The 26,743-nt window shown below is 37.1% G+C and overlaps 1 protein-coding gene across 3 annotated transcripts in view; it reads left to right on the forward strand.

Annotated features, from left to right (window-relative positions):
- Positions 1–26,743, forward strand: part of RAB27A (RAB27A, member RAS oncogene family) — an 80,611-nt gene that overhangs the window by 40,336 nt on the left and 13,532 nt on the right. For all 3 annotated transcript variants that reach the window (XM_082733845.1, XM_082733846.1, XM_082733847.1), the window contains 4 exons: positions 11,877–12,051; positions 19,950–20,035; positions 22,362–22,465; positions 26,369–26,492. In XM_082733845.1, coding sequence (XP_082589971.1) covers positions 11,899–12,051; positions 19,950–20,035; positions 22,362–22,465; positions 26,369–26,492 — 467 coding nt within the window. In that variant the 5' untranslated portion in view covers positions 11,877–11,898. The remainder of the gene's footprint in view (positions 1–11,876; positions 12,052–19,949; positions 20,036–22,361; positions 22,466–26,368; positions 26,493–26,743) is intronic.

Here is a 26,743-nt window from a genome sequence, read left to right on the forward strand (position 1 = left end):
TGATTTGATGTGTTTCTCCTGACAAATTAACACCTTTCCTGTGTGGCAGCACACATACACAAAACTTAAAGCAGATGAGATGCAAGAGAGAGCCAGTCTGTGCTGGTCTAAGGTCTCACCATACATGTTCCATGCTCAGGGAGGATAAGGCTTGGCAGAACTCCTAACTCTATTTCTAAGTGAAAAATGAAAATGTGTTGTGTGTGTTTTGCGATCTTGGAAATGCACATTCCAATATCAAGTCCTTTGTGTGCCGCTTGATTTGTCATCCTTACAGCCCTGGCTGGGGTAGCAGCACTGTCACTTTTAGTATTTCTGCCTTTTAGTCCCAGGCCCCAGACTTTGGTGGCACCCTGACATAGCCAAATGCCCCCATTTGGGTTGTTAAGAGCAGAATTCCCTCTGTCAACCTGTTGGGCTCACAGCTATCCCATCTTCCATGTAGCTTACGTCACTCCTCCATTTCCACTTTCGGAAAATATTTTCACTACATTCTTTGAGAGTTTTGTGAGGAGTCAGTGTCATTCTTAAGGTATTGGGGGAAAGCACCAGGCTTAAAACCACAAGATCAGTGCTCAAGCTTTAATCTGTTGTAATTGTAAGAAGAGCTGTCACATACCGATATCCTTTGGGCATTTTGCTTCTCACTCTACCCAGGTAGGTGGTGGTATCCTGTTGTTTGAACACAGAAGACCTTGACTTCAATGTCTGTTAAAACCATCTTCTGTGTATGTATAAAAAGCAACCACTGCATGGGAGTAGACTTTACAGGATTTCACACTTGTATCAAATTCTTGGAGATTTTCCAGGATCATGGTGTCATTAAGAAGCATATTGAGCCTTGGGTTGAACACTGCAGTCACATATGGTTGTGCCCATTATGGGGCTGCTTTCACATTGTTTGACATCTTACTCAGCAAACCAAACAGCCACTCCTATTGTCACAGTATAGCCCATATTTTATAAATGACATATTCTATACTGTGCCCTTTCCCTATTACCTTGTATCTATAAAACAAGAGGTACTTATCACACACTGTGTCATTTAACAACCAGTGTTTACTTTCCACAAATTGTTATAAACACTCATATTCTGATCCTAAAACAGGCTTGGGCAACAAATAACATCTTTGAAGTAAATGAATCAATCAATGAATGGTCTCCATAAATTAAAAAACAACAACAAAACAACTGGTATATCATTTGAGTCATTCCACAATGGTCTTGGAGAAGAACACTTTTCTATTTACAAGAATAATTTGTGTCCCCTTCTTCCCTAATGTGTAGTTGCTTGTATTATTTATTTACTGGGTGATGTTGCTCACCTACTGAGGTTAATGGTAACATTGTCGAAATAATGGGTCAAGTCCTGGATTGAGACTGTTTAATTTTTCTTTACTCTCATCTTTTTCTTTAATACTCATAAAGGATTTGCAAATGTCTGGAGGAAGCTTTTACAAGTAAAGATATGTTTGGATGTCCTGCTAGTATTTGGAAATGTATATTTAATGGTATTTACAGGTCTTTTTATTTTTTCTCTGAATAACTTGCTGTGTTGGAATACCATCATCTGCTACAAGATAGTCTTTTTACTTTGTTTAAATGGGGGTAAATGAGGAGGGGAGTAGGGAGAGGGTGGTTGGGTTATGGACGTTGGGGAGGGTATGTGCTATGGTGAATGCTTTAAAATGTATAAGCCAATTCACAGACCTGTGAATTGACTTTGACTTTACGGTATAGGAATTGCAATGATCTAAGACAGTTGTAGCTAGGGCTTATTTGATAAACACAAGTCCCTGCTCCTGTCTTGGTACATTGTAAAATGCCTTTCCTGTACTGCCCCACTGTGTATGATTTCTCTTCCCCTTTTCTGCTGTCGCTATCATATATGTCCTTCAGAATGCCAGGAATGGGGGTCAACAATGACCTGTAGCCCTGGGACAAATAATACATTATATGCTAATAGAAGTAAAAAAAAATAAATGGGGAGAATGAAATATTCCTATGTAGCAGGCACATTTATAATTACTAAGCCAAATGATATGCAAATTTAGATCCTGTCAGTTTTTAGCCAAGAACATCTCTCCTCACTTCTAGGCCAGATCCATGATATTTCTACAAACAGTATACTGATAGGAATACATCTATGAATCATAGCTTATGGGTGAATATTTAATGCAGTTATGTAATCTCAATTTAGATAAAGTCAAACTCATCCTTGAATAAGGAGACAAGAAAGACCTAGATTCCAATTTCCTTCTATTTTCAAAAGCTGTTAGATTTCTATGTACTTCTCTCTACCCAGGATCTTTGCACAAACAAGACAAGTTCTTTGTTTATAATTTCAGCTATTCCACTCAAGGATAGGTTAGAAACCTATCTACTCTTACCTAGACCAGAAATTGAGAAGAAGCAGCTCACATGCACAGAGGGCAGAAGCAGTCACCTCTTATGGAAATGGGGAGCCCCACTATTGGGCAGAACACATGTTGTTTTTGTAGTGAAAGTAGATGTGTTTGACTTTACGGTATAGGAATTGCAATGATCTAAGACAGTTGTAGCTAGGGCTTATTTGATAAACACAAGTCCCTGCTCCTGTCTTGGTACATTGTAAAATGCCTTTCCTGTACTGCCCCACTGTGTATGATTTCTCTTCCCCTTTTCTGCTGTCGCTATCATATATGTCCTTCAGAATGCCAGGAATGGGGGTCAACAATGATGACCATAAACAAAACAAGAAAAGCCTACTGCTTTTTAACATTAAATTTAAAAAACACTGATAGACTTTATTCTGTGCCAGTCATTGGTATGTGAACATCTTTCTTGAAATGAATCCTTGAATAAGAGGACATTAATATGTATGACAGAACATGAGGCAATATAGTTCTCAAAAATGCTTTTGTTTTGTGTTTTATCTGAAAAGTAATAGTTACATTCACATTTTCCTATTTCTACATAGAAAATCACGTTGGGCAAGGCAAGTGAAGTCCATAAGCTCTCTAGGAACACTGTAATATTTCAATTAGCCTTTCTAAGAAATTCAAAATACTGTCCGGCAAAAATGATTTACAATATACATCATGCTTCTCTATTAAAGCTCTCTGTTTCTTCTCTGTTGAGCTTTACATTTTTATTCCTTTTGTATCTTTATATGCATGCAAGACGTATGACTTGAGCACTTATTGGCAGGGAAAAAGCAATAGGGGGATGTGAATTTTGATGTCCTGTTGTGTTATGTTTACAAGGGAGGATTAAAATGTTCTTGAGGATTGGCTTTTCTTGAAAACCCAAAGAAGTGGTTATAGTCATTAGGAGAACATAGATGGGGATGTGGCTAAAAGTGTCAGGTTTCCATGTTGAGTATTGGCTTCCCATTGTGCTCTGGCACCAAGCACAGAATAGGCACTAAAATAATACTTAATGAATGAAAGAGTGATTGAATGAGCCTAAAGACGTATCCTTATAGAAAGCTTCAGGTGGAACCACAGGAGATAATCTTGATTTGAGAAGAAAGCCCCAAGTTCAATATCAAAAATATCTGTAGGGAAATGAAAAACGTCATGATTTTCCTGCTCTCTCTCCATTTTGAAGCCACAAGAAAGACTTACATAAAGTGGATTTACAGGTGATGGCACAAGGATCAACATACATAATGTCTTACATTTGCTATGACCAACAAGAGGCAAATGTGCCCTCAGTTTAAGATCTGTCTCCCGAGGGGAGCACATCAGAAGAAGAGCTTTGTGACTGAGAGGCAGAAGGACAGGCCCTTCATCTCCACTTCCTGAGTGTAAGCCTTACTTATAAAGTAATTCATCTCTCTATCTGGCTGGTACCACAGAAAACTTTGATTCTTGAATCAAAGCAACTATACCTGAGGTTCCTGGCTTTGAAGGAAAGGATACAGAGAGAATAAAAATCATGATCTTTTAGAAAAGGATACAGGACTATAATTTAGAAGCCTAGGGATGTAGCCTAGCTCCACATCTAACCTGCTGATTGCTTTTGTAATATTCACTTGTCTTCTCTGGGCTTCATTCAGTTTCCTCTTCTGGTAATTAAAGCATTCAACTTATGAACATTCCAGCTCTGAAACTGCCAAAACTTACACAGATAAAACTCAGTGTTAGATTGGAATACTAAGATAGTTTTTGTATCAGATAGCGACCTCATAAGTGATTGCACCTAAATTGAATTTTTCCTATGAATTTTCTAGAGGTTGAGGTACTGGATTAAATTAAGAGTAGATCACAAAATGACATGCCTTGCTGAGAACTTGATGAGGTTACTAGTAATAGTATATCTAAAGACAAGTTTCAATTATTGAACATTTAACATACACCAAGCAATGCACTAAAAGCTTTCCAGGGCTAATGTCACTTAATAATCATTGTTATCTCCATTTTATAGTTGAAAAAATGGAGGCTTAGTGTAAAGAACTCAGACCAGGTCATGCACAGAGTCAGAATTTGAACCCAGGCCTACTTCCCATCATATTAAGAAAACATCTTTTTTTTTTTTTTTTTTTTTATTTATTTATTTATTTGACAGAGAGAGAGAGAGAGATCACAAGTAGGCAGAGAGGGGGAAACAGGCTTCCTGCTGAGCAGAGAGCCTGATGCGGGGCTCGATCCCAGAACCCTGAGATCATGACCTGAGCCGAAGGCAGAGGCTTAATCCACTGAGCCACCCAGGCGCCCCCACAAGAAAACATCTTTTTATGTAGTACATAAAAAGTACTACTTTTAATGTAGTACTACTTTTTATGTAGTACAAGGTTTGTACAGATCATTGAGTCTTCTTTAAGAATAATATGCTGGGGGGCGCCTGGGTGGCTCGGTGGGTTAGGGCCTCTGCCTTCCGCTCAGGTTGTGGTCCCAGGGTGCTGGCATCGAGCCCCGCCTTGGACTCTCTACTCGGCGGGGAGCCTGCTTCCTCCTCCCTCTCTTTCTGCCTGCCTCTCTGCCTACTTGTGATCTCTATCTGTTAAATAAAATAAATAAAATCTTAAAAAAAAAAGTAATATGCTGGTAAAATAATATCATGCATGCCTAGTACTGTTTGTGGCACATGGTGGTTATTCAGTTAATATTATCTATCCCTCTTTTCTTGGCCCTCTATTAAGTATGGGTGATAGAGGGAAAACTTTCCCTTATCTGAGGCAGTTTCAGAATGATTCTGCCTCATGCTAGGGGATCCTAAGGTTGAGTCTATGATTGACTTTCATAGGAAGCTTTACGGAGTATTTGGGCTAGGTGGTGTGTTGGGGGGGTGGGAGGGATGATGGAGGGAGGGAGAGAAATCTAATTCTTTGCTCTTAACTAAAACCACTCTCTTCTATCTTATTCCCTGGAGAATGATTAAGATATGTTTTATTTTTTTAAATAAGGAAGAAGATCATTGACTTTCTCTCAGCAGGCAATTATCACCACTTAGTCTATGTTGAGGAAGTGGGTGTTCCTTGCTTTCTATTGTTAATATGGTGAGAGTGAGGGTGGAGAGCACTTTGAAAAAATATTTGTGTAGGGAGGAGAGATTGAAGTGAACTGAGTAAGAAAGCGTAGGTCCCAAATTACGGTCATAATTGACTTTTTAGAAGACATTTCCTTGAGGTATCTCAGATGCCACTTCCTGAAGGAGATACAGAATATAAAGAAATAAACTTTGGTTCAAGTGCTCTTCATAGATTGTTATTTTTACCTTCATTAATTTTTAGTTTAGGGGCGTAGTTCCTTCTTACAGTTCTAGGAAAGAAAGTAAGCCTGCATATTGACTGTAGGAGGCTAGATTGCAAGATGATGGTGCTAATGGCAGTTAATAGTTATACAGAATTTACCGTGTGCCAAACACTGTTCTAAACTCTTCATGTTCACATTAACTCAGTCCTTACAACAGCCTCTGAAATAGGTTTACCACTTCATCAGTTCTAAAATGTGTTGATGGTGGCTTTGTGATCTTACTATAGGATGCTAATGACAGATTTTTTCACATAACTATCTCCAGTGCTATCTCATTGAGTAACAGTTTAAAAATGTCATGAGTTATAAGACTGTGAAATGTAAGATGCACCCCAATTATAAAGAAGTTAAAATAAGAAAGCATATGCATGCTAGAATTAATAAAATAAAAATTAATTAAAAAATCATTGCCATTTTAATTTTTATTTATTTATTTTTAAAGACTTTATTTATTTTTTTGACAGATCTCAAGTAGGGGGAGAGGTAGGCAGAGAGAGAGAGAGAGAGAGAGAGAGAGAGAGAGAGAGGAGGAAGCAGGCTCCCCGCTGAGCAGAGAGCCAGGATGCCGGACTCAATCCCAGGACCTGGATCATGACCTGAGCTGAAGGCAGAGGCTTAACCCGCTGAGCCACCTGGGTGCCCCCATTCCCATTTTTAAAATGGGGAACCTGAGGCAAGAGGGATTACATTTTCTTTAAAAATTGTTTTTCTTAACACAACATATGACCATTATATTACAGCTGTATTACAGGAAATTGTATAAAATTAGGAAATGATGTATGATATTAATACCTCTCTATCTAAAAATAGAGTATATTTCTGTGCACAGTCTAATTAGTGGTCTTCATTGTAATACTTGTGGTTTTATGTATTTGCTGTATTGTGTCTGGGCCCCCACATAAAATCTTCCTTTCTTGTAAGAGTGCTCCTCTTTATGCAGCTCCTTCATCTGGCTAATTGACTAAGTCTTTAAGACTAAGATTGAAAATAATTTCTGGGGTGCCTGGGTGGCTCAGTGGGTTAAACTCTGCCTTTGGCTCAGGTCATGATCTCAGGGTCCTGGGATTGAGCCCCACATCAGGCTCTCTGCTCAGCAGGGAGCCTGCTTCTTCCTCTCTTTCTCTGCCTGCCTCTCTGCCTACTTGTGATCTCCCTCTGTCAAATAAATAAAATAAATAATTTCCTCTTGGAAATTCCTAAAAAAACTGTTTTTCTTTTATTTATTTTACAAAACTTTTATTTATCTATTTGTTTGGAAGACAGAGTGTGAAGAGGGAGGAGCAGAGGGAGAGGGACAGGCAGACTCTGAGTTGAGTGCAGAGTTCCAGGCTGGGGCTCTCTCAGAACCCTAGGATCAGGACCTGAGCTGAAATCAAGAGTTAGTCACTTAATGGACTGAGCCACCCAGGCACATCAAGGGATTGAATTTTCTAAAGTGAAATAACTGGGGGGCGCCTGGGTGGCTCAGTGGGTTAAAGCCTCTGCCTTTAGCTCAGGTCATGATCCCAAGGTCGTGGGATTGAGCCCCGCATCAGGCTCTCTGCTCAGCCGGGAGCCTGCTTCCCCCTCTCTCTCTGCCTGCCTCTCTGCCTACTTGTGATCTCTCTGTCAAATAAATAAATAAAATCTAAAAAAAAAAAAAAAAAAAGTGAAATGACTGGATTCACATCCAGATGATTTGGTTCTAGAGTCCATGTTCTTGACCTCTACTTTTTTCTCTCAACAATGTGCTGGAATTGAGCCCATGTTAGCATGTGAATAGACTGCCCAAGACCCACTTACTTGTCTTCTCATTGGGGCATTCATGACAGAATGGCACTGAGATCCTACTGAGAGAGGAAGTGTATCTGGTATGTAGGACCTTACTGTAGGGCTGTGGTAAAGATTGTGAAGTACTTGGTGTGTGGGCATCTGACCTTGGCTTCTGACCCATTTTTAACAAAAGTAATGCAATTGGGAAAAACCTTCATGAACTGGCTTCTTAAGCATCAATAGGCTGGAATGCTCACTGCAAATAGTACGCACAAAATGTTGTTTGAGTGTCCCAGATGTCAAATTCTGCACTGTGTGTTTTCAGTGTTTAACTTTCCACTCTAAAATGCCAACATAAACATCATTTACGTTATTTCCATATTTGGGGATTGAAGTATTTTCTTTGTGGAAACTAGGCCCCTGAAATACCACTCAAGACTTGAATAACAAGAATAAGAAAGAGAAATAATTTTTTTAAAAAAGATTTTATTTGTGTATGTGACCTTGTGACAGAGATCACAAGTAAGCAGAGAGGCAGGGAGAGAGAGGGGAAGCAGGCTCCCTGCTGAGCAGAGAGCTAGATGCAGGGTTTGATCCCAGGACCCTGAGATCATGACCTGAGCTGAAGGCAGAGTCTTAACCCACAGAGCCACCCAGGCACCCTAAAACAAAAATAATTTTTTAAAAAGGTTTACTTATTTATTTGACAGACAGAGATCACAAGTAGGCAGAGAGGCAGGCAGAGAGAGAGAGAGAGAAAGGAGGAAGCAGGCTCCCTGCTGAGCAGAGAGCCAGATGCAGGGCTTGATCCCAGGACCCTGAGCCCATGACCTGAGCTGAAGGCAGAGGCTTTAGCCCACTGAGCCACCCAGGCACCCCGACCCAAGTAATTTTCATTAGGTATATTTAGTTTTAGTCAAAGTGGCTAAAGTAGTTTTGTAGGTGTAACCTCTTTGAACTCAACTCTTTCATTCTGAACTAAAATGAACCATTCAGGGGGCACCTAGGTGGCTCAGTTGGTTAAGCATCTGCCTTCAGCTCAAGTTGTGATCCCAGGGTCCTGGGTTCGAGCCCCATATCTGGCTCCTTGCTCAGCAGAGAGCCTGCTTCTCCCTCTCCCTCTGCCTTCCACTTGTACTTGCTTTCTCTCTCTCTCAAGTAAATAAATAAATAAAAACAAAAAAAAATGAACCATTCAGTTTTTGTTTTTTTTTTTTTAACAAGTATGGGTTTAGTAGCATGAACTGCAGTGTTTTATACAGATTTGAACCTGTTTTTAGGCTGGTCATAACTTCTTTTGCGATCTTCAGGTCAATTTAAAATGAAAATGTTTTAAATCAGCCAAAAAAGATCAGAATTACTTTGAAAGTGTTCTGTGTTGACTCAGCAAATGACTCTGAGCCAGTCAGAATTCCTTTATGCTAGAAATGTGTTTTGAGTGACTCAGAGATAATTTCAGAGATTGTGTTAGGTCTTCAGGGCCAGTCTGGTCTGTCTAGAATGGGGTAAAGAGGGTGAGCTAAAATTTACTGAGTGTCCAGCATATGCCAACCATTGTGTTGGGTGCTTCACAAAGCATCTTGTTTAATCTTTAGAACAATGGTGTGAAGGAGTGTATAGTATCTTCTTTTTCATAGGATGGAAACCTGAATCCAAGACTCAGAGACATCTGAGGTATGCAGGAAAAATGGAATTTAGCCCAGGTCAGCTTGACTTTGGAGGTCATGTGTTTCCTAGTAGGCTACCTTGTATGATACAATACCTGGTCACCTTTAAGCCCAACATGCATTTGTGGAAGTGTGAGTAACAGACAATAAGCTTGGAGACAGACAGGAACCTGGAGTTAAGGGATTTGTATTCTAGACTATGTAAATGAGTTAACCTTTATGGGTTCTATTTCATCCTTTGGAAAACTGAACCCAGAAAGTGAGAGGTTTTAGACATTTATTTTCAGATTAACGAGGCAGATTGCCTAGAGGTGTGATCTGAAGAGTGCAAACTATGATTAATATTGATGGTGATATTTATATACCTTCAGTAGTGGTATTGGTTTGTTATGATTGTTATGTTTGTTTATGATGTCTTGATTTGGGAACAAACTGTTATGTATTGCTGTCAATATGAATAGAAAATCTCACAAAGAAAATCTTAAGATTTATATGTGTGATTCTTCTCCCATGATAAGTAAACACAGTAAATTTTGGTGCAGCCAATAGAGTTTGATCTGTCTTTGAATTCCATTCAAGTAGATTTAGAGAGTTCTAGAAGAGTGATGCCATTGTTGACAGCATTTTCTTCTACACCTTAAGTGATATAAAAACATAGATGTGGAAATGACCACCCTTAGTTCAAATTAAAAAGTAAAGAGGAAGTAAGGTAACCACAGTGTTGTCTTGTATCATTCTCATTGCAGAATTTGGAGTTGCTTTCTGCTTCTTCATTTATTTTTAGAGGAACCTCCAAAATGATTAAACATTATCTGGACCTGCTTTTCAATTCTTAACTCTAATTAATGAATAACTTGGAGCTAAATGAGATCCTATGATATGATGGACTAGAATATTTATTTGTACCCTGTTGGTCATCTTCTAGAGAAGAATTCTGTTATATACCATTAATACTGGCAACTTAAACCTGTGAATACAGAAGCTATAATATAGGGAAGCCATTATCTGTGAAGTGTCATTCTTTATAGTTTGTAAATAGAATTATGAATGTTTGTGGAGTCTCTGCCCTTATCAGCTGACTAGCCATATCTGAGTATTAGGTCCCAGATCTTTGCTGAGGCAGTATGAGGAAGTAAATTGCAGTGGCTCTTGGGGGTCAGTGTTCAGGAATTTTGAGCATAAGGTGAGTCACCAAATTGAGGATGGGGTGGGGGTTGGAACCCTTGAAAATCAATAAATGTCCTTCATTGAGCTTTTATTAATTTTGAGGATCTATAAAAATAATCCCATAGGAAGCATTGAGAATTGTAAAGTTTCTCAATATGAGGCTGGGTGAAATTAGACATTGGGAGGAAAATCAGCAATATCTAATGTAGGGCATCTAATGTGTGGGGGTGATGATGGGATGGGTGAGGATGCATGTTTGAATGACATGTGGAGTTGTCAGTGGTGGTGGGATAGCTGGATATTTCCCTGATTTTTCTGGAGGGTTTATTGGTATTAGAAATGTAAGCACAAAAAGAAGTAAGCCTTTCCTGGAGATAGACTACATTTTCAGCTGGACCGATACTTTGATTAGTTGCAATCTATTTAAGGAATAATAACAAGTCATGAAAAGTGTTCATTGATAAAAGATAAAAATTACCATGGTTATTAGGTCTTGTTGGTGAAAACAAGAATTTTTCTTCTCTAAGGCAGACTTTCATTTTAGTCAGTATCTAAGACCTGAATTGGTAGCATTTCTTGTTTGAGTACCAAGGCAAGTATAGAGAGATGAGCACTTTGTAATGGAACTATGATCTCTGGATAGTGACTGGCCAAATCTGGAACTTAGCTCCCAGGGGAGCAGTGGTATTCTGAAAAGTCTGACTTAATATGTGGTATATAATCATCATCATCATCACCATCATCACCATCATTACCATCATCACCATCATCAAAATAAGGAAGCCACAGGAGTGCCTGGGTGGCTCAGTGGGTTAAGCCTCTGCTTTGGCTCAGGTCATGATCTCAGGGTCCTGGGATGGAGCCCCACATCGGGCTCTCTGCTCAGAAGGGAGCCTGCTTCCTCCTCTCTCTCTTTGCCTGCCTCTCTGCCTACTTGTGATTTCTCTCTCTGTCAAATGAATAAACAAAATCTTAAAAAAAAAAATAAGGAAGCCACAGCCAAATTTTACTTGTGAATTTAGTATAGCCTTTGAAGCAACTATAATGACCTTTGAAAATGAATAGGATAAGTGAAATTGCCTAGATGTCCAAGTAAAAGAGAAAAACCAAGGATCTAGCACTAGGAGACTTTGAAAAAGAAAGGGGAATTGGAACCACTTGTACCCTAAGAATTATTATTATTCCTGTAACATTCTCCTTCCTTCTTTCTTTTTTAAAGTTGTTACTCTGTGTGATCTGCATGTAAAACTTAGTGCTGGTTATCTTCTTAATTTTTATTCTTACTTGGAATTTTTGTCTTAATGGTACTATAATATGTACATTAAATTTAAATTAAACTGTTATTTATTATTTTACTAACATCTCATCTAGCAAATTATTAGGTCCTTGGGGGCAGTGAATACTATCTAATCATCTTCACAGAACCCTTTGGCATATAGGTGTCAAACAGTAATTATTGAGCTGGGTATTAATATAACTCACCTTATTCATGGAAGATGCTAATATTTCTTATTGGCTTTTTAGGAAATATGCATTTGTTTATATTTTATAGGTGAACCACTGAGTTCTTCATTATGTCTGATGGCGACTACGATTACCTCATCAAGTTTTTGGCTTTGGGAGACTCTGGAGTAGGGAAGACCAGTGTACTTTACCAGTACACAGATGGTAAATTTAACTCCAAATTTATCACGACAGTGGGCATTGATTTCAGGGAAAAGAGAGTGGTAAGTTCTATATAAAAAATGTGATCTCTGAATCAGCATTTGCCTGTCTGTCTAGTTTATTTTGTAGGAATTAGAAGGACAAAGTTTGGAATATAAAATTGAAGGGTGCATGCGAAAGTGTATCATGTTCAGTCTAGGAAATGTGATTTAAAAGTTTGTGCTGAGGGACCTTTATTATAAAACCAATGAGACGAATGTGAAGAATTCTTTCAAAATTTTCCCTTGATACCCTTTTGACATGCATGTTCCCTCAGAACACCTCAAAGTTATTTGTCTACATTTGTTATGAAGCCTACAGACCCCCCTAGCATTCTGCTCCTGTTTTGTGGACTATTTCTTCTACCTTTGATGTCATTTTTAGTAGCCTTTGTCTTAATTCAATCCCACTTGGAACACTAACTGGCAGACTCATTGCTCCTGCCAGGAAGGTGAGGTTGGCGTGGGAGTGAGAATGCCACTAGTCTATGTTGACCTGGGAAGTAACCAAGGGAACATGGAGGTTCTACTGGATGGTGAAGGAAGAGGCTCTTTTTTCTTTTCTTTAAGGGACCATAGGACTGAAAGTTATGCTGGTGGAGGGCAGGGGAGGAGGTCACTGTATCAGAGTTGCAGAGAGAAGATGGCCTTCATCATGAACTATATTTCTTGTTGAAAAACTGACTGTTACCATGAAGCAGGTCAACAAGTGGCCAAGAGACAAAGATCTTTCACTGCTGGAAAAGATAAATGGTGTCTGGCTTCTAGGGTAAAAGAATTCATTCCCTCTTACTCACTTGAGGTCTTTTCTTCCAGTGTCAGAGAATCTTAGAGACTCAGACCCACTGAGTAAGAATAGGATTTCATTAACTTTTTAGTATTGACATATAATTGCTAGAATCAGTATATATATGTGATAATATTTATTCCCATTTTATAACCTTGTTTTTAAAAAATCACTTTATTGACATATAATTCACATGACATAAAATTCACCCATTGAGAGTGTACAATAGGGATACCTGGGTGGCTCAGTGGGTTAAGCCACTGCCTTTGGCTTAGGTCATGATCCCAGGGTCCTGGGATCGAGTCCCACATTGGGCTCCTCGGTGGGGAGCCTGCTTCTGTCTCTGCCTCTGCCTGCTTGTGCACTGTCTGTCTGTCTCTCTCTCTGACAAATAAATAAATAAACAAGATATTTAAAAAAAAAAGAAAGTGTACAATATGTGGGTTTTAGTATATTCACAGTTGTGCCTTTTAGCAGTCATTCCCCATTTATCCTCCTGCTAGCCACTAATCTATTCTCCATGGATTTAGCTTTTCTGGACATATCCCATCAATGGAATCATACAATATGTGGCCATTTCTGTCTGGCTTATTTCACTTAGCATAATGTTTTCAAGGTTCATCCATGTTGTAGCATGTATCATAACTTCATTCTTTTGTGTGACCGAATAATATTCCATTGTATTGGTATGCCTCATTTTGTTACCCATTCATCTATTGATAGACGTTTGGGTTGTTTTACTTTTTGGCTATAATGAATAGTGCTTCCATTAACAGTCATATATATTTTTTGTGTAGACTTATGTTTTCAAGTCTCTTGGTTATATACCTATGCTATATGGAATTGATTTGCCTTATGATAACTCTCTATTTAACTTTGAGTAACTTCCAGATTTTTCTAAAGATGCTACACCATTTTACGTTCTTACCAGCAATCTTGTTTTCCATTTTCACCATATCCTCACCAATTCTTGTTATTGTCTATTTGATTATAGCTATTCTGGTGAGTGTGAAGTGGTATCTCATTATAAGTTTGACATAAATTTCCCTGATGACAGATATTTTTGAGCAATCATTTCTTTCATGTGCTTTATTAGCCATTTGTATATCATCTTTGGAGAAATATCTATTCTGATTATTTGCTGGTTTAGAAATGGGATGTCTTTTTATTCCTTACTTTAAAGAGTTTTAAAAATATATTTTGGATAGGGGCGCCTGGGTGGCTCAGTGGGTTAAGCCTCTGCCTTCGGCTCAGGTCATGATCCCAGGGTCTTGGGATCGAGTCCCACATCGGGCTCTCTGCTCAGCGGGGAGCCTGCTTCCTTCCTCTCTCTCTCTCTCTCTCTCTCTCTGCCTGCCTCTCTGCCTACTTGTGATCTCTCTCTGTCAAATAAATAAATAAAATCTTTTATAAAAAAAAATATATATATATTCTGGATAAATGTTCTATATATGGACAAATATCTATTTATAGATATGAATATATATATATGGATAAATATATTCTGGATAAATTATATATATACACACATATATGTATATGTGTGTATATATATAATATATAAATATATTCTGGATAAATTATATATATACATATACATGTATTTATACTATATATATCAATGTGTATATATACACACATATATATACATGTATATGTATATATAATTTATATATGTATACATATATACATATACATGTATATACACATGTGTATATACATATATGTACATACATATATACACATACATATATATATACATATACATATATATAATTTATCCAGAATATATTTATCCATATGTATATGTATATATATAAAAATTATAGCCCTTATAGCCCTTATGTTTAGGTCTATGGTCCATTTTGGGTTAATTTTTATATATGGTGTGAAGGGGGTCCAATTTTTTTTTTTTTTTTTGCATAGGGTATCCAGTTGTACCAGCAGCATTTTATTGCAAAGACTATGCTTTCCCCCATGAACCGTCTTGATGCTGTTGTTGAAAATCAGTTGACCATAAATATAAGTGTATATTTTTGGACCCTCAATTCTGTTCCATTCATCTAGATGTTTATCCTTAAACCAGTACTTACCTTGCTCTGCATTGTACTAAGTTTTGAAATCGGGAAGCACGAGTCCTCCCTCCCACTTTGTTCTTCTTTTTCAGGATTGTTTTGGATTCCTAGAAATTCCATTTGAACTTTAGGTTCAGCTTATCAATTTCTACCAAGGAGCCAGCTGAGACTCTGATAGGGATTGCACTGAATCTTTAGATCAATTTGGGGAATATTAGTATCTTAACAATATTACATCTTCTGACCCATGAACATGAGATAGTTTGCCATTTATTTAGATCTTTAATTTCTTTCAACAATGTTTTATAGCTTTCAAAGTGTCAGTTTTATGCTTCTTTGTTCATTTTATTCTTAAGTATCTTATTTTTTATGCTACTGGAAATTGAATTGTTTTCTTAATTCACTTTGAATTGTTATTGCCGGTGTATAGACATATACAATTTATTTTGTAAATTCTTCTTGTACACTGAAACCTTGATGACCTTATTTAGTAGTTTTAATTGTGTGTGTGTGTGTGTGTTTATTCCTTATGGATATATATATATTATATATATATATTCCTTATGGAATATAGATATTCCTTATATATCAATATACAAGATCATGTCATCTTCTGTTTTACTACTTCTTTTCCAATCTGGATATCTTTTTTTTCTTGCCTAATTACCCTGGCAAGAACCTCCAATAAAAGTTGAATAGAATCTATGAGAGAGGACATCCTTATTTTGTTTGATTACAGGGAGAAAGCATTCAGACCTTCACCATTAATTGTAATGTAAGCTCTATGTTTTTCATAGATGCTGTTTTTCAAGTTGACATTCTTTTTTACCTTTGAGAGTTTTTATCTGAAAGACATTAAATATTTTCAGAGGGTTTTTTTTTTTCTGCATCTGTAGAGATGGTCATGTGGTTTTGTCTTCTGTTCTACCACAGTGTGTTGTATTGTTTTACTGTATTATGACTTTCTCTGCTTGACTTATTTCACTTAGCATAATCTCCTCCAGTCCCATCCATGCTGATGCAATTGTTGGGTATTCATCCTTTCGGATGACTGAGTAATATTCCATTGTGTATATGGACCACATCTTCTTTATCCATTTGTCTGTTGAAGGGCATCTCCACTCTTTCCATAGTTTGGCTATTTGTGGACATTGCTTCTATGAACATTGGGGTGCATGTGGCCTTTCTTTTCACTACATTTGTATCTTTGGGGTAAATACCCAGTAGTGTAATTGCTGGGTCACAAGCGTAGCTCTATTTTTAACTTTTTGAGGAACTGCCACACTGTTTTCCATAGTGGCTGCACCAATTTGCATTTCCACCAACAGTGTAAGAGGGTTCCCATTTCTCCACAACTTCTCCAACATTTGTTGTTTCTTGCTTTGTCAATTTTTGTCATTCTAACTGGTGTAAGGTAGTATCCCAATGTGATTTTGATTTGAATTTCCCTGATGGCTAATGATGATGAACACTTTTTCCTATATGTTCTTAATGGAGTGACCTTTTATCATTACAAAATATCCTTCTTTGTCCCTATTAAGTTTTTGTCTTAAAAGTTTTTTTTTTTTTCTTTTTCTTTCTGGTATTAGTGTAGCCTCTCCAGCTGTCTTTTAGTTACTGTTTGCATGGTATTTCACCCTCATCCTTTTATTTACAACCTCTATGTATCTTTGAATCTAAAGTATGTCTCTTGTAGACAGTACAGGGTTGGGTCTTATTTTTAAATCCATTTTGCCGATTTCTGCCTTTTATTTGGAGTATTTAATTCATTTATATTCATTTTTTAAGATTTTATTTATTTATTTGACAGAAAGATTACAAGTAGGCAGAGAGACAGACAGACAGAGCGGGGAAGCAGACTCCCTACTGAGCAGAGAGCCTGATGCAGGGCTCGATTCCAGGACCCTGAGACCCTAACCTGAGCTAAAGGCAGAGGCTTACCTCACTGAGTCACCCACGTGCCTTAGTTCATTATATTTAATATAATTAGTGATAAGAAAGGATTTATGTTTGCCTTTTTTTACTTGTTTTCTATGTGTCTTATTTTTTGTTCCTTTGTTTTTTCATGACTACTTTATTTTGTGTTAAATACTTTCTAGTATTTCATTTTAATTCTCTTGTCATTATTTTTACTATATATTTGAGGTTTTGTTTAAATAATTCCCCTAGGGATTATAATTATCATTTTTAATTTTTAACAATCTAGTTTAGATTAATACCAACTTAATTTCTTTACTATCATGAAACTGTGTTTACATATGGCTTCACTTCCTACTCCTTCCTTTGCACTTATTGTCAAACAAATTCTATCTTGTTATGTTATGTGTCTAACAATGTGTCTAAATCAACAGATTTATAATTATTCATGCAGTTGTATTTTAATCAGATGGAAGAAAAGAATTAAAAAATACTTTAAAGTACTTAATTTAAAATTTAAAAATATTAAAAATACTTTAAATTGAATAAAAAAATAAATTATACTTTCTATTATATTTATCTATGTAGTTATATTTCTGGTGCTTTTCATTTTTTATGGATTTGACTTACTGCACAATGTCCTTTTATCTCAGCCTGAAGCACTGTATTTATTATTCCTTATAGAGCAAGTATGCTGGTGATGAATTTTTTGTTTTTGTTTATCTGGGGATGTCTTACTTTCTCTTTCGATTTTAAACAATAATTCTTGGTTGATAGTCTTTTTTTTCTTTCAGCACTTTATGTCATCTTACTGCCTTTTGGCTTTTATTGGTTTTAATAACAAATCAGCTGTTAGACTTATTAGATCCCTGTGTGTGAGGAATCATTTTTTATTTGCTGCTTTTAAGATTCTCATTATGTCTTCAGATTTTGACAGCTTGATGAAGTGTCTAGTCAATCTCTATTAATTAATTGGTGCCCTCTTGAATATGCAGATGAATGTTTTTCATCAAATTTTGAAGGTTTTTGGTTATTATGTCTGCAAATTTTTTTCTGCCTCTGTATGTCTCCTTTTTTAGGATTGCCAGTATGTATATGTTGGTATGTTTGATGGTTCCATAGGTTTCTGAGACTCTGTTCATTTTCCTTTACTCTTTTTCCATCTGTGCCATGGCCTAGATAACTCAACTGACCTGTCTTCAGATTCAGTGGTTATTTCTTCTGCCAGTTCTAGTCTGCTATTGAAACTCTCTAGTGAATATTGCACTTCAGTTATTGTACTTTTTAACTCCAGAATTTCCATTTTCTTTTTATATTATCTGTCTCTGTTAATATTCTCTATTCAGTGAGGCATTATTCTTTAATTCTTTAAAAATTTTATTCACTTATTTTAGAGAGACAGAGAATAAGAAAGGACAGGCAGGGGTAGCAGCAAAGGGAGAAGGAGAAGCAGGCTCTTCACTGAGCAGGGAGTCTGATGCAGGGCTTGATCCCAGGACCATTGGATAATGACCTGAGCTGAAGGCAGATGCTTAACCAACTGAGCCACCCAGGAGCCCTTATACTTTAATTCTTTAGACATGATTTCCTTTAGTTCTCTGAACATTTTTATAATAGCTGATTTAAAATCTTTTTCTAGTGAGTTCAACATCTGGCCTTCCTTAAGGGTGGTTTCTCTTGATTTCTTTTCCCCTGCTGTGTATGAGCCATACTTTCCTGTCTCTTTTTGTGTCTCATAAACTTTGTTGAAAACTGGACATTTTAAATAATATAATCTGGCAACTTTGGAATCCGATTTCTCCCCTTTCCCAAGGGGGGGAAAGGGCAGAGGGAGAGGGAGAGAGATAATTTCAAGCAGACTCTGTGTTGAGCACAGAGCCTGACATGGGGCTCTATCTCACAACCCTGACATCATGACATGAGCTAAAATCAAGATTCGGACAATTAACTGACTGAGCCACCCAGGTGCCTCTGAGTAGTCAGATTTCTTGAATCAGTAAGTCTTTCAGTTTTTTATGACACACTCTGTATGTGTGTGTGTTCATTTTGGGACAGGTGCTAATGCTCCTATGGATAGTTCACAACTCTGCCTTAGCTTTCACTTCCTGCTTGAAAAGAGCCTCAAAGTTAACTAGAGATGTGATAATTGGTTCTTTTCAAGTCTTTCCCAGGCATATGTACAACACTATGTATGAGACTGGCCTGGTACATTCCAAGGAATATTTTGGAACTTTTCAAATCTCCCCATGGACATCTCATTTCCCTATTTTTGTCTTCAAGTTTTTTGGTTAGGATTTTGTTAGCCCCAGTTGGTACTGCTGCCTTTGGTAGCTGTGATGTTAAATAATTGGTCCGGATTATTTTCAACAAATGCCCTAAGGGTAAGGTTACTATAGAGCAAGCTCTAAGTTTAGCAAAGTCAAGTCAAGGCCTGGGAATGGAGCTTTAAAGGCAACTTTCAGATGGTTCTCTGGAGATGAGACTTTGCGTAGCTTCAAACCTGTTTTGCCTCTACCCCCTTCAGTGATTACTATGCTGATTGTTTTCATAGCTACCATAATAGTGCATTTCTTGGTTTTTCAAGGCTACTGAGGAGCTTGGAAGAGTGGTTTGGGAATAGGATAAATTAAAACAGCACAAAGTTTACTGTTTTTACTGATATTCAGCCATTTTTCTTGATTAGATGCTTCTTGGAACATTGTGAGTCTTAATTTTCAGTGTTTGGAAAAAGTGAATTTGACATTTTTTGCCAGCGTTTCATTGCTTTTATGGAGGAAGAGGTCGTCAGAGGTCCTTCCTATAAAATTGCTTTAGAGTACTTTTTAAAGATGGGCTAGGGAAAAATACTAGTGACTTGAGGGAACTTTGAGGAAAAGTAAGCAGACTATTTTTTAATACAAATTATGTGTTATATATATTTAATAATATATTTATAAAAATATATAATGTGTATATTTATGTTTTAATACAAATTATTGTATTATCCAAAGACAATTATTTGGACTAATATAAAAATAAGGTTGCGTTCCAGATGGAATATTTTTAGAAGTCTAGATGCTTATGGGATCTTTACTGAATAGAAAAGTGAGAAGAATTAATTGTTTTCAAAAGTTTTCTTTTTCTCTTTCATTTTGCTATTTTAGGTGTATAGAGCCAATGGACCCGATGGAGCCATTGGCAGAGGCCAGAGAATCCATCTGCAATTATGGGACACAGCAGGGCAGGAGAGGTATGAGATCTTTAGTTATGTGTTCCTTACTGGAGGAAAGGGAAAACCAGCTATGCCCTTCACACCATACCTGAGCAGGAAAACGCCAGCTGATTAGTTGACTTGGACCTAGATCAGACATGCTGCTAAATTAGCAGGAAATCTATCAGTCTGAAATGATAATGATGTCTCTTTCATACAAGGTCAAAGGAAAAATGAATCCTTTTCCAAATAGACTATCTTACTTATACAGTTTCTACTTCTTCAGTCTTTCTCCTGTCTCCTCCTCCTTTCTCCTCCACCTCCTTCCTCCTCCTCCTTCGTTTTGCTTGTTCTTGTTCTTCTTGTTCTTCATGTTATTGTTCTTTAAGATTTACACACTTTTCTCCATTTACCTTTGCTGTTTACACAGCTAAAAAGACAACTTCAGATTTACATGCATTACTCTTACCTGGTTATTGAAACCTCACAGAAAATCTGATTAGAATTAACTCATATGGTCAGAAGTTGCTTGATCAAAATAAGTCGCATGAAATCTTGATATAAAATTTCTTTTAGTTATAGCTACTGTTTTCTCTCACAGTTTCTTTGAAGTACTGTGTTTTTTATTTTTTTAAAAAACCTTTATTTATTTGAGAGAGAGAATGTGCCAGGGTGGGGGAGGGGGAGGGTGTGAGGGAGAGAGAAACTTCGGCAGACTCCACACTGAGTGGGCTGAATCCACACTTGGGGCTCAATCTCAGGATCCTAAGATCATGGCCTCAGTCAGAACCAAGAGTCAGACACTTAACTGACTGAGCCACCCAGGTACCCCTGAAGTATTCTGTTTTTTAACTTTTTCTTATGGAAATCTTCAAAGATATACTGCAGAGGATAGTATAATAAAATCATATACGTATTTCCCAGTTTCAGTAGTCATTGATTTGTGGCCTATCTTATTTCACGTATACCTCCATCCCTTCTTATCCAACCCACCAAATTATTTTGAAGCAAATTCCAAATGTCAGATGTTTTCATTTATAACTACTTTGGTATGTATTCCTAAAAGATAAGGACTCTTTTTGTAAAAACATTGATTAGAAATATTGGAGAAAACTTAGAAGATTAGATGGCAATTTCATACTAGTATTTTCTTTCCTGGAATCTCTGCCTGTCAGTTGCTGACTTTACATAAAAATAAAGTAGAAACTGACTTTTAGAGGGAGAGGAGAGATGGCAGGATAAAGCCTTAGAAGAGAGAGTACCAAGAAAGGATATGGTCTGAGTCAATACTACTCCCACCGTAAAGCCAAAGAAATGGTTAGCAGACTTATGAGACCTCTTTAGAGACTGAAATTAAAAGGTAACGGAACCCACTATAACATCAAGTGAAGCGGAACTTTCTCGGGATAAGGAAAACATACATAGCAAGAACCATTGCTTTAGGCCTATTTAACTAAGTAAATTCTTTTTTTTTTTTTTTTTTTTTAGATTTTATTTATTTATTTGACAGAGAGAGACACAGCGAGAGAAGGAACACAAGTGGGGGAGAGGGAGAAGCAGGCTTCCAGCTGAGCAGAGAGCCCAATGTGGGACTCCATGTGGGGCTCGATCCTAGGACGCTGGAATCATGACCTGAGCTAAGGCAGACGCCCAATGACTTAGCTACCGAGGTGCCCCTTGACTAAGTAAATTCTTGACTGAGACTATGGGATCATGAGCTAGTTCTTGTGATCCCTGTCTAGCAGTCTGATTTTTCAAATCACATGGTCCATTAACACATAAACTTATGTAAGCAATAAATGTCTTACATACTTTTGGAATATCACCATCCAGTTTGTTTTTTTAATTTTTAAAAATCTACAGAGACCATTTTTATTTTATTTATTTTTATTTAGCTCTGGTATAATTAATATACAGTGTTATATTCATCTTGGGTATACAATAGAGTGACTTTGCATCTCCATACATTTCTCAGTGCTCATCGTAAGTGTCCTCTTAATCCCCTTTATCTGTTTCATCCTTTCCCCCTTCCCCCTCCCCTCTGGTATCCATCAGTTTGTTCTCTGTAAGACTGAATTCCAAATACAACTTTGGTAATTGTTGGTGTTTTATGAAGTCTCAGTATATTTTCAAGTATTCTTTCTGACTTTAGATACCTATTTGGTAGCATAATTTGCTAAATCCTGTGTAATAAAGAGATACAATTTGCATGTATAATGTGAAGTTATTAGAAACAATGGCACATTATTAAACATCTAATTTGTTATTGATGAATTATTGAAAGAGACTGAGGGCACTATTGGTAGTTTTATATTTCAGGAGTGGGGTCATGATTTAGCTGACCTATCTGCTTTTACGTTCCTAGGTTTCGTAGCTTGACAACAGCCTTCTTCAGAGATGCTATGGGGTTTCTTCTGCTTTTTGATCTGACGAATGAGCAGAGTTTCCTCAATGTCAGAAACTGGATAAGTAAGTGCTATTGTTTCCATCTCCCACTCCCCACTTCCCACAATACAGTGCTCTCTTAAATTCTACTTCTGTTTTAAGTTGTTTTGGAGGAGCTCCTAGTACTATTTTACTTTGGAGGAAAGATTACTGAGATACTCTGCTTTTCCTAGTAATACTAACTTTGATTTGTTGAGTAGTTCTTATCTTGGTGGCACATGGCAGCACTTTACATGTGGAAAACAGAGGATGCTGTTACCCATTTTATAGATAAGGAAAGAGAAACCTATAAAAGTTAAATCTCTGAGTATCTGCTTGCCTATTTTATGCTGTCAGAATTTATATCACCAGGGTGTAATACATCTATTACATAGACATAAATATCTTTTGAAGGCTTAGAAGATCATACCCCTGGCTCCATGTCTCTTCTTTACTCAGAGTTCCCTTTTTTTCTTTTAACGTCAGGGAAGTTGCCAGAAGGATCTCATCATGGAAGACTCTAAAATTACATTGGCAAAAGTGGTCCCCAGTACTATAGCCACACCCAGAAACTCACGTGCACAGAGACACGTATGTAAACATACACACACGCTCATCTTGGCTCTTTGCAGAGATCCTGATCTCCCAAATGGTTGGCTAACAGCCACTTAAAATCCTACCACTTGATCAAATAAATAACAGCTTGCAAATTTACATTTTTCTCCATTAGTTGTATTAGTGTAAACCCAGAGAATCTGTTGGGGAAGTCTGTGGTGTTAAATTCTTAACATCCAAATCCTTAAAATGAAAATATGGACTTAAAATACCGACAATTTAAAAAATAACTTGGTGTTTTGGTATTACAATGAAGTCATTGGCTGTGGTTTTCATAGCCTTTTGGTTTGATAACCTTATTTTTAAGAATGAGTTTTTAAATAAGTAATTTACATGGTGCATCATGATTTTCAAAGCATTTTCACATACTTTGTACCTGATCCTCACAAGCACTGTGGGTGAAGATTCAGACAAGTGACGTGTCTTTATTTTAGGATAAGGACTGTCATAAACCCATCTGTTTTCACAGATAAAAATGGAAATTCTGAGACAGATAAATCTTGCCTATCTGGACTTTTTAGCTGATTAGATAAATAACAAAATTATGTGAAATTATGTGTAATGTATACATTTTATTTTGTTATCCTTATAGTGTAAGAGAATTCTTACTGCACATTAGGTAGAAAAAACTTACACATTTTGAGGATTTCATATCTTCAATGGAAACTATTCTCCCCCAACCCGCCTTTGGAAAAAAAAGTTAATGTTGAGGATCAAAGATAATAATATCAAATCTTCACTAGGAACAGTAATTTATTGTCTATACATTTTATTTACCTCCTGCCTGTTAGCATTTTGAATATTATAGGGATTATTTATTTCTTCCTTTTGGGGGGTGCAGGCTAAAACAAAGGCACTGTTGCCTTAAACAAGTAGCTGGCTCCTGGCCCTGAGTGGCCTGGGGAGAGGAGAGCAGGTCTGCACCCTTCCTTTGCAGGCTGCCTTGACAGTCAGTTCTCCCGTGACTCCAAAGCTGTTCATGCCCCTTGGAAAGGGGATACATGCAAATCGAAAGGTGAGCCCTGCTGAATTCAGAAGACTGAACAGAAAGCTGAGTTCTCTCAGCCTGCTACATGGAAGGAATCAGGTAGTGTTGTATTCACTTACCTATCTTCCTAGAGCTCAGAGAATGAGCAAGTCATGCCCTTAAGTATTCTTCATTGAGTGGCAGCCTATTTTGTAAAGAAATTTTAAAGTAGTCTGAATTTCTAAACATTGTTTCTGTAACCTCACATGAATGGTATAAGAGCCCAACAGGTATATATTTTACATGTTTTTGCCTGTATATTTTTATTCCTATTATTCTGCCTGTCTAAAAGCGGTCCCCACACCCACTCCCTCCATAACCACCCCTTTTAAAAAACTGGTTGGAGTTCTGCTTATTCTTTAAAATATGGCAAATTATGGGCTCCATGAAATTTCCTGTAACTGTAGTTGGATTAAATTTTTTCCTTCCTCTCAACTGCTATTATATTTTGTACTACCTATAGGATTTTTAGTGGCTTTTAACCACTATGAGTTGTAGTAGTTACTTATGTATGTGTCTTTTTCTTAGTGGGATTTTTTTTAAAGAATTGATTAATTTGCTTTTTATATAATTAATTCAGTCTTTGTAGAAAAATTAGGAAGGAAGAAATAAAAGGAAAAATCACCAATAATTGCACTTCCTGGAGTCTCCAAAATAAACAAATGGTATTAAACATCATTATTGGTGATACTTCATAGCACTTGTAAATGCCTTCACATATTAATGTAGTGGTTCTCAAGTATGATTGTACATCTAGATCACCCAGGGAGCTTGTTAAAACACAGATTCTGGGTTCCATATCCAGCATTCCTGATTCAGTAGCCTTGGGGTGCAACCTGAGAATTTACATTTCGAACAAGTTCCCTAGTGATGGGAAGGCTCATGGACCATACCTGGAGAATCACTGAATTAACTCACTTAATCCACACCTTAACCCTGCAAAGAAAGTACCATCATTATTACCATTTACACATGAGGAAACGACTTCCTCAGGGTCACACAGCTAGTAAACAGTAGACCCAGGATTCAGTCTCAGATACAGTCAGTCCTGAGTTCATGCTCATAATCATGACACTGGACATGTGTGGGATCAATAGAGCACAGAGCCACTCTGGAGACTGGAAAGGTTTCACTATGGAGGTAACTGAGAGGCAAGTCTTAAAAGAAGGGTGGAAATTCATGGAAGGAAGGTGGTGGTTGGGTATTCAAGCACATTGGAACAACATGTGTACCGTCTTGGAGGAAAGAAAGCATATGGCCACTATTGGAAACATACACAGTTTGGTTTTGCCTATGTAGGCCTTGTTCCCTAGCTGTCTCTTGAGGGCAAAGGTCAGGGCCCTGAAATTCTGTACCAAGTATCTGGCCGATGTTGATGACCACTGAATTCTTGCTGACTAGATTTTCTCTTGATAAGATATAATGAACAGGACTTTGTAATGAGGAACTAAAATGTCAACACTTTTCTGGTTAACTATGATAAATAAATTGGGCCATACCAACTTTGAGTTATGTCTTATTGAGAAAATTTGGGCTGCTTTAATCTCATTATGAATAAGATGAATAAGAAATAAAGCTTTATTTTACTTCTTTGAAGATTAAACTATTTAGCTTAATGAAACTCTTTTTGTTTAATTGCTTTTTAAAAGTATGCCCATTTACAGGTTTTCAGGTGAAAAGAAATAAACGCTGTGGAATAAGAATTGTAGTCTTCTGCTTCCCCTTAGTTCTGGTGACAGAGTCATTTCCTGTTTATTCTAGAATGGTTTTCTCTCATTTAATCTTAAATCTTTCTTATTTTAATTGAATTGATTCTGCCTTAGGATAATAGAAAAATGTGAAAGCATTTCATATAGAAACAAGCTAGTTCATTCAAAAGAAGACAGTTCTTTTAAAAAATATTGCGATGGGGAGACACCATATGAAATATAGAGCTTTATGATTAACAATAAGCACTAAAAATTCTCCCAAGTTTTTCTCCAATGGCCTTCAGTAGAGAAATAGCCACAAGGGTGTGTACACATGGTCGCTCACATGCACACATGCACTATTAGAGGGTTAGCCATTTCTCCCATTCCTCTCTGATTTAAATAAGATGGGATATGTGTTTAAGGATAAGTTCTACATCTCTGCCCTGTCCATTCCGTTCTGCAGATTAGGTTATTGATGCTTTGAAAGCATTCTATCATTTCCTTATGTCTGTATATCCACTTAAAGTTGGATATATCCAAAAGTTTTCAGAGCACATTTGCATATATTCTCCATTGATCACACATATTATTTACCTATGATAATTTTTCATACAGGCCAGCTACAAATGCATGCATATTGTGAAAACCCAGATATAGTGTTATGTGGAAATAAGAGTGATCTGGAAGACCAGAGAGTAGTAAAAGAGGAGGAAGCAAGAGGACTTGCAGAGAAATATGGGTGAGTATTTTTGTGGATAAATCTAGAAAAAACATTCCCAAATCAAACAGTAGATGGTTAACAGGAGATGCAAAAGCAAACAGTAGAAACAGCACACTTAGGTGTAGGCTTTGGGAAGTATAATACCTACTTTATAGATTAATATTATGTGATAATGGGAACCCAAAGAAAAACACTGGATGAGGGCCATGCTTCAATACCATTTTCTCAATCTCTTGGTGTTTAAAGACACTTTTGAGGGCAAATGCCCT

Source organism: Mustela nivalis, assembly GCF_964662115.1.
Source record: "Mustela nivalis genome assembly, chromosome: 6".
NCBI lineage: Eukaryota > Metazoa > Chordata > Mammalia > Carnivora > Mustelidae > Mustela > Mustela nivalis.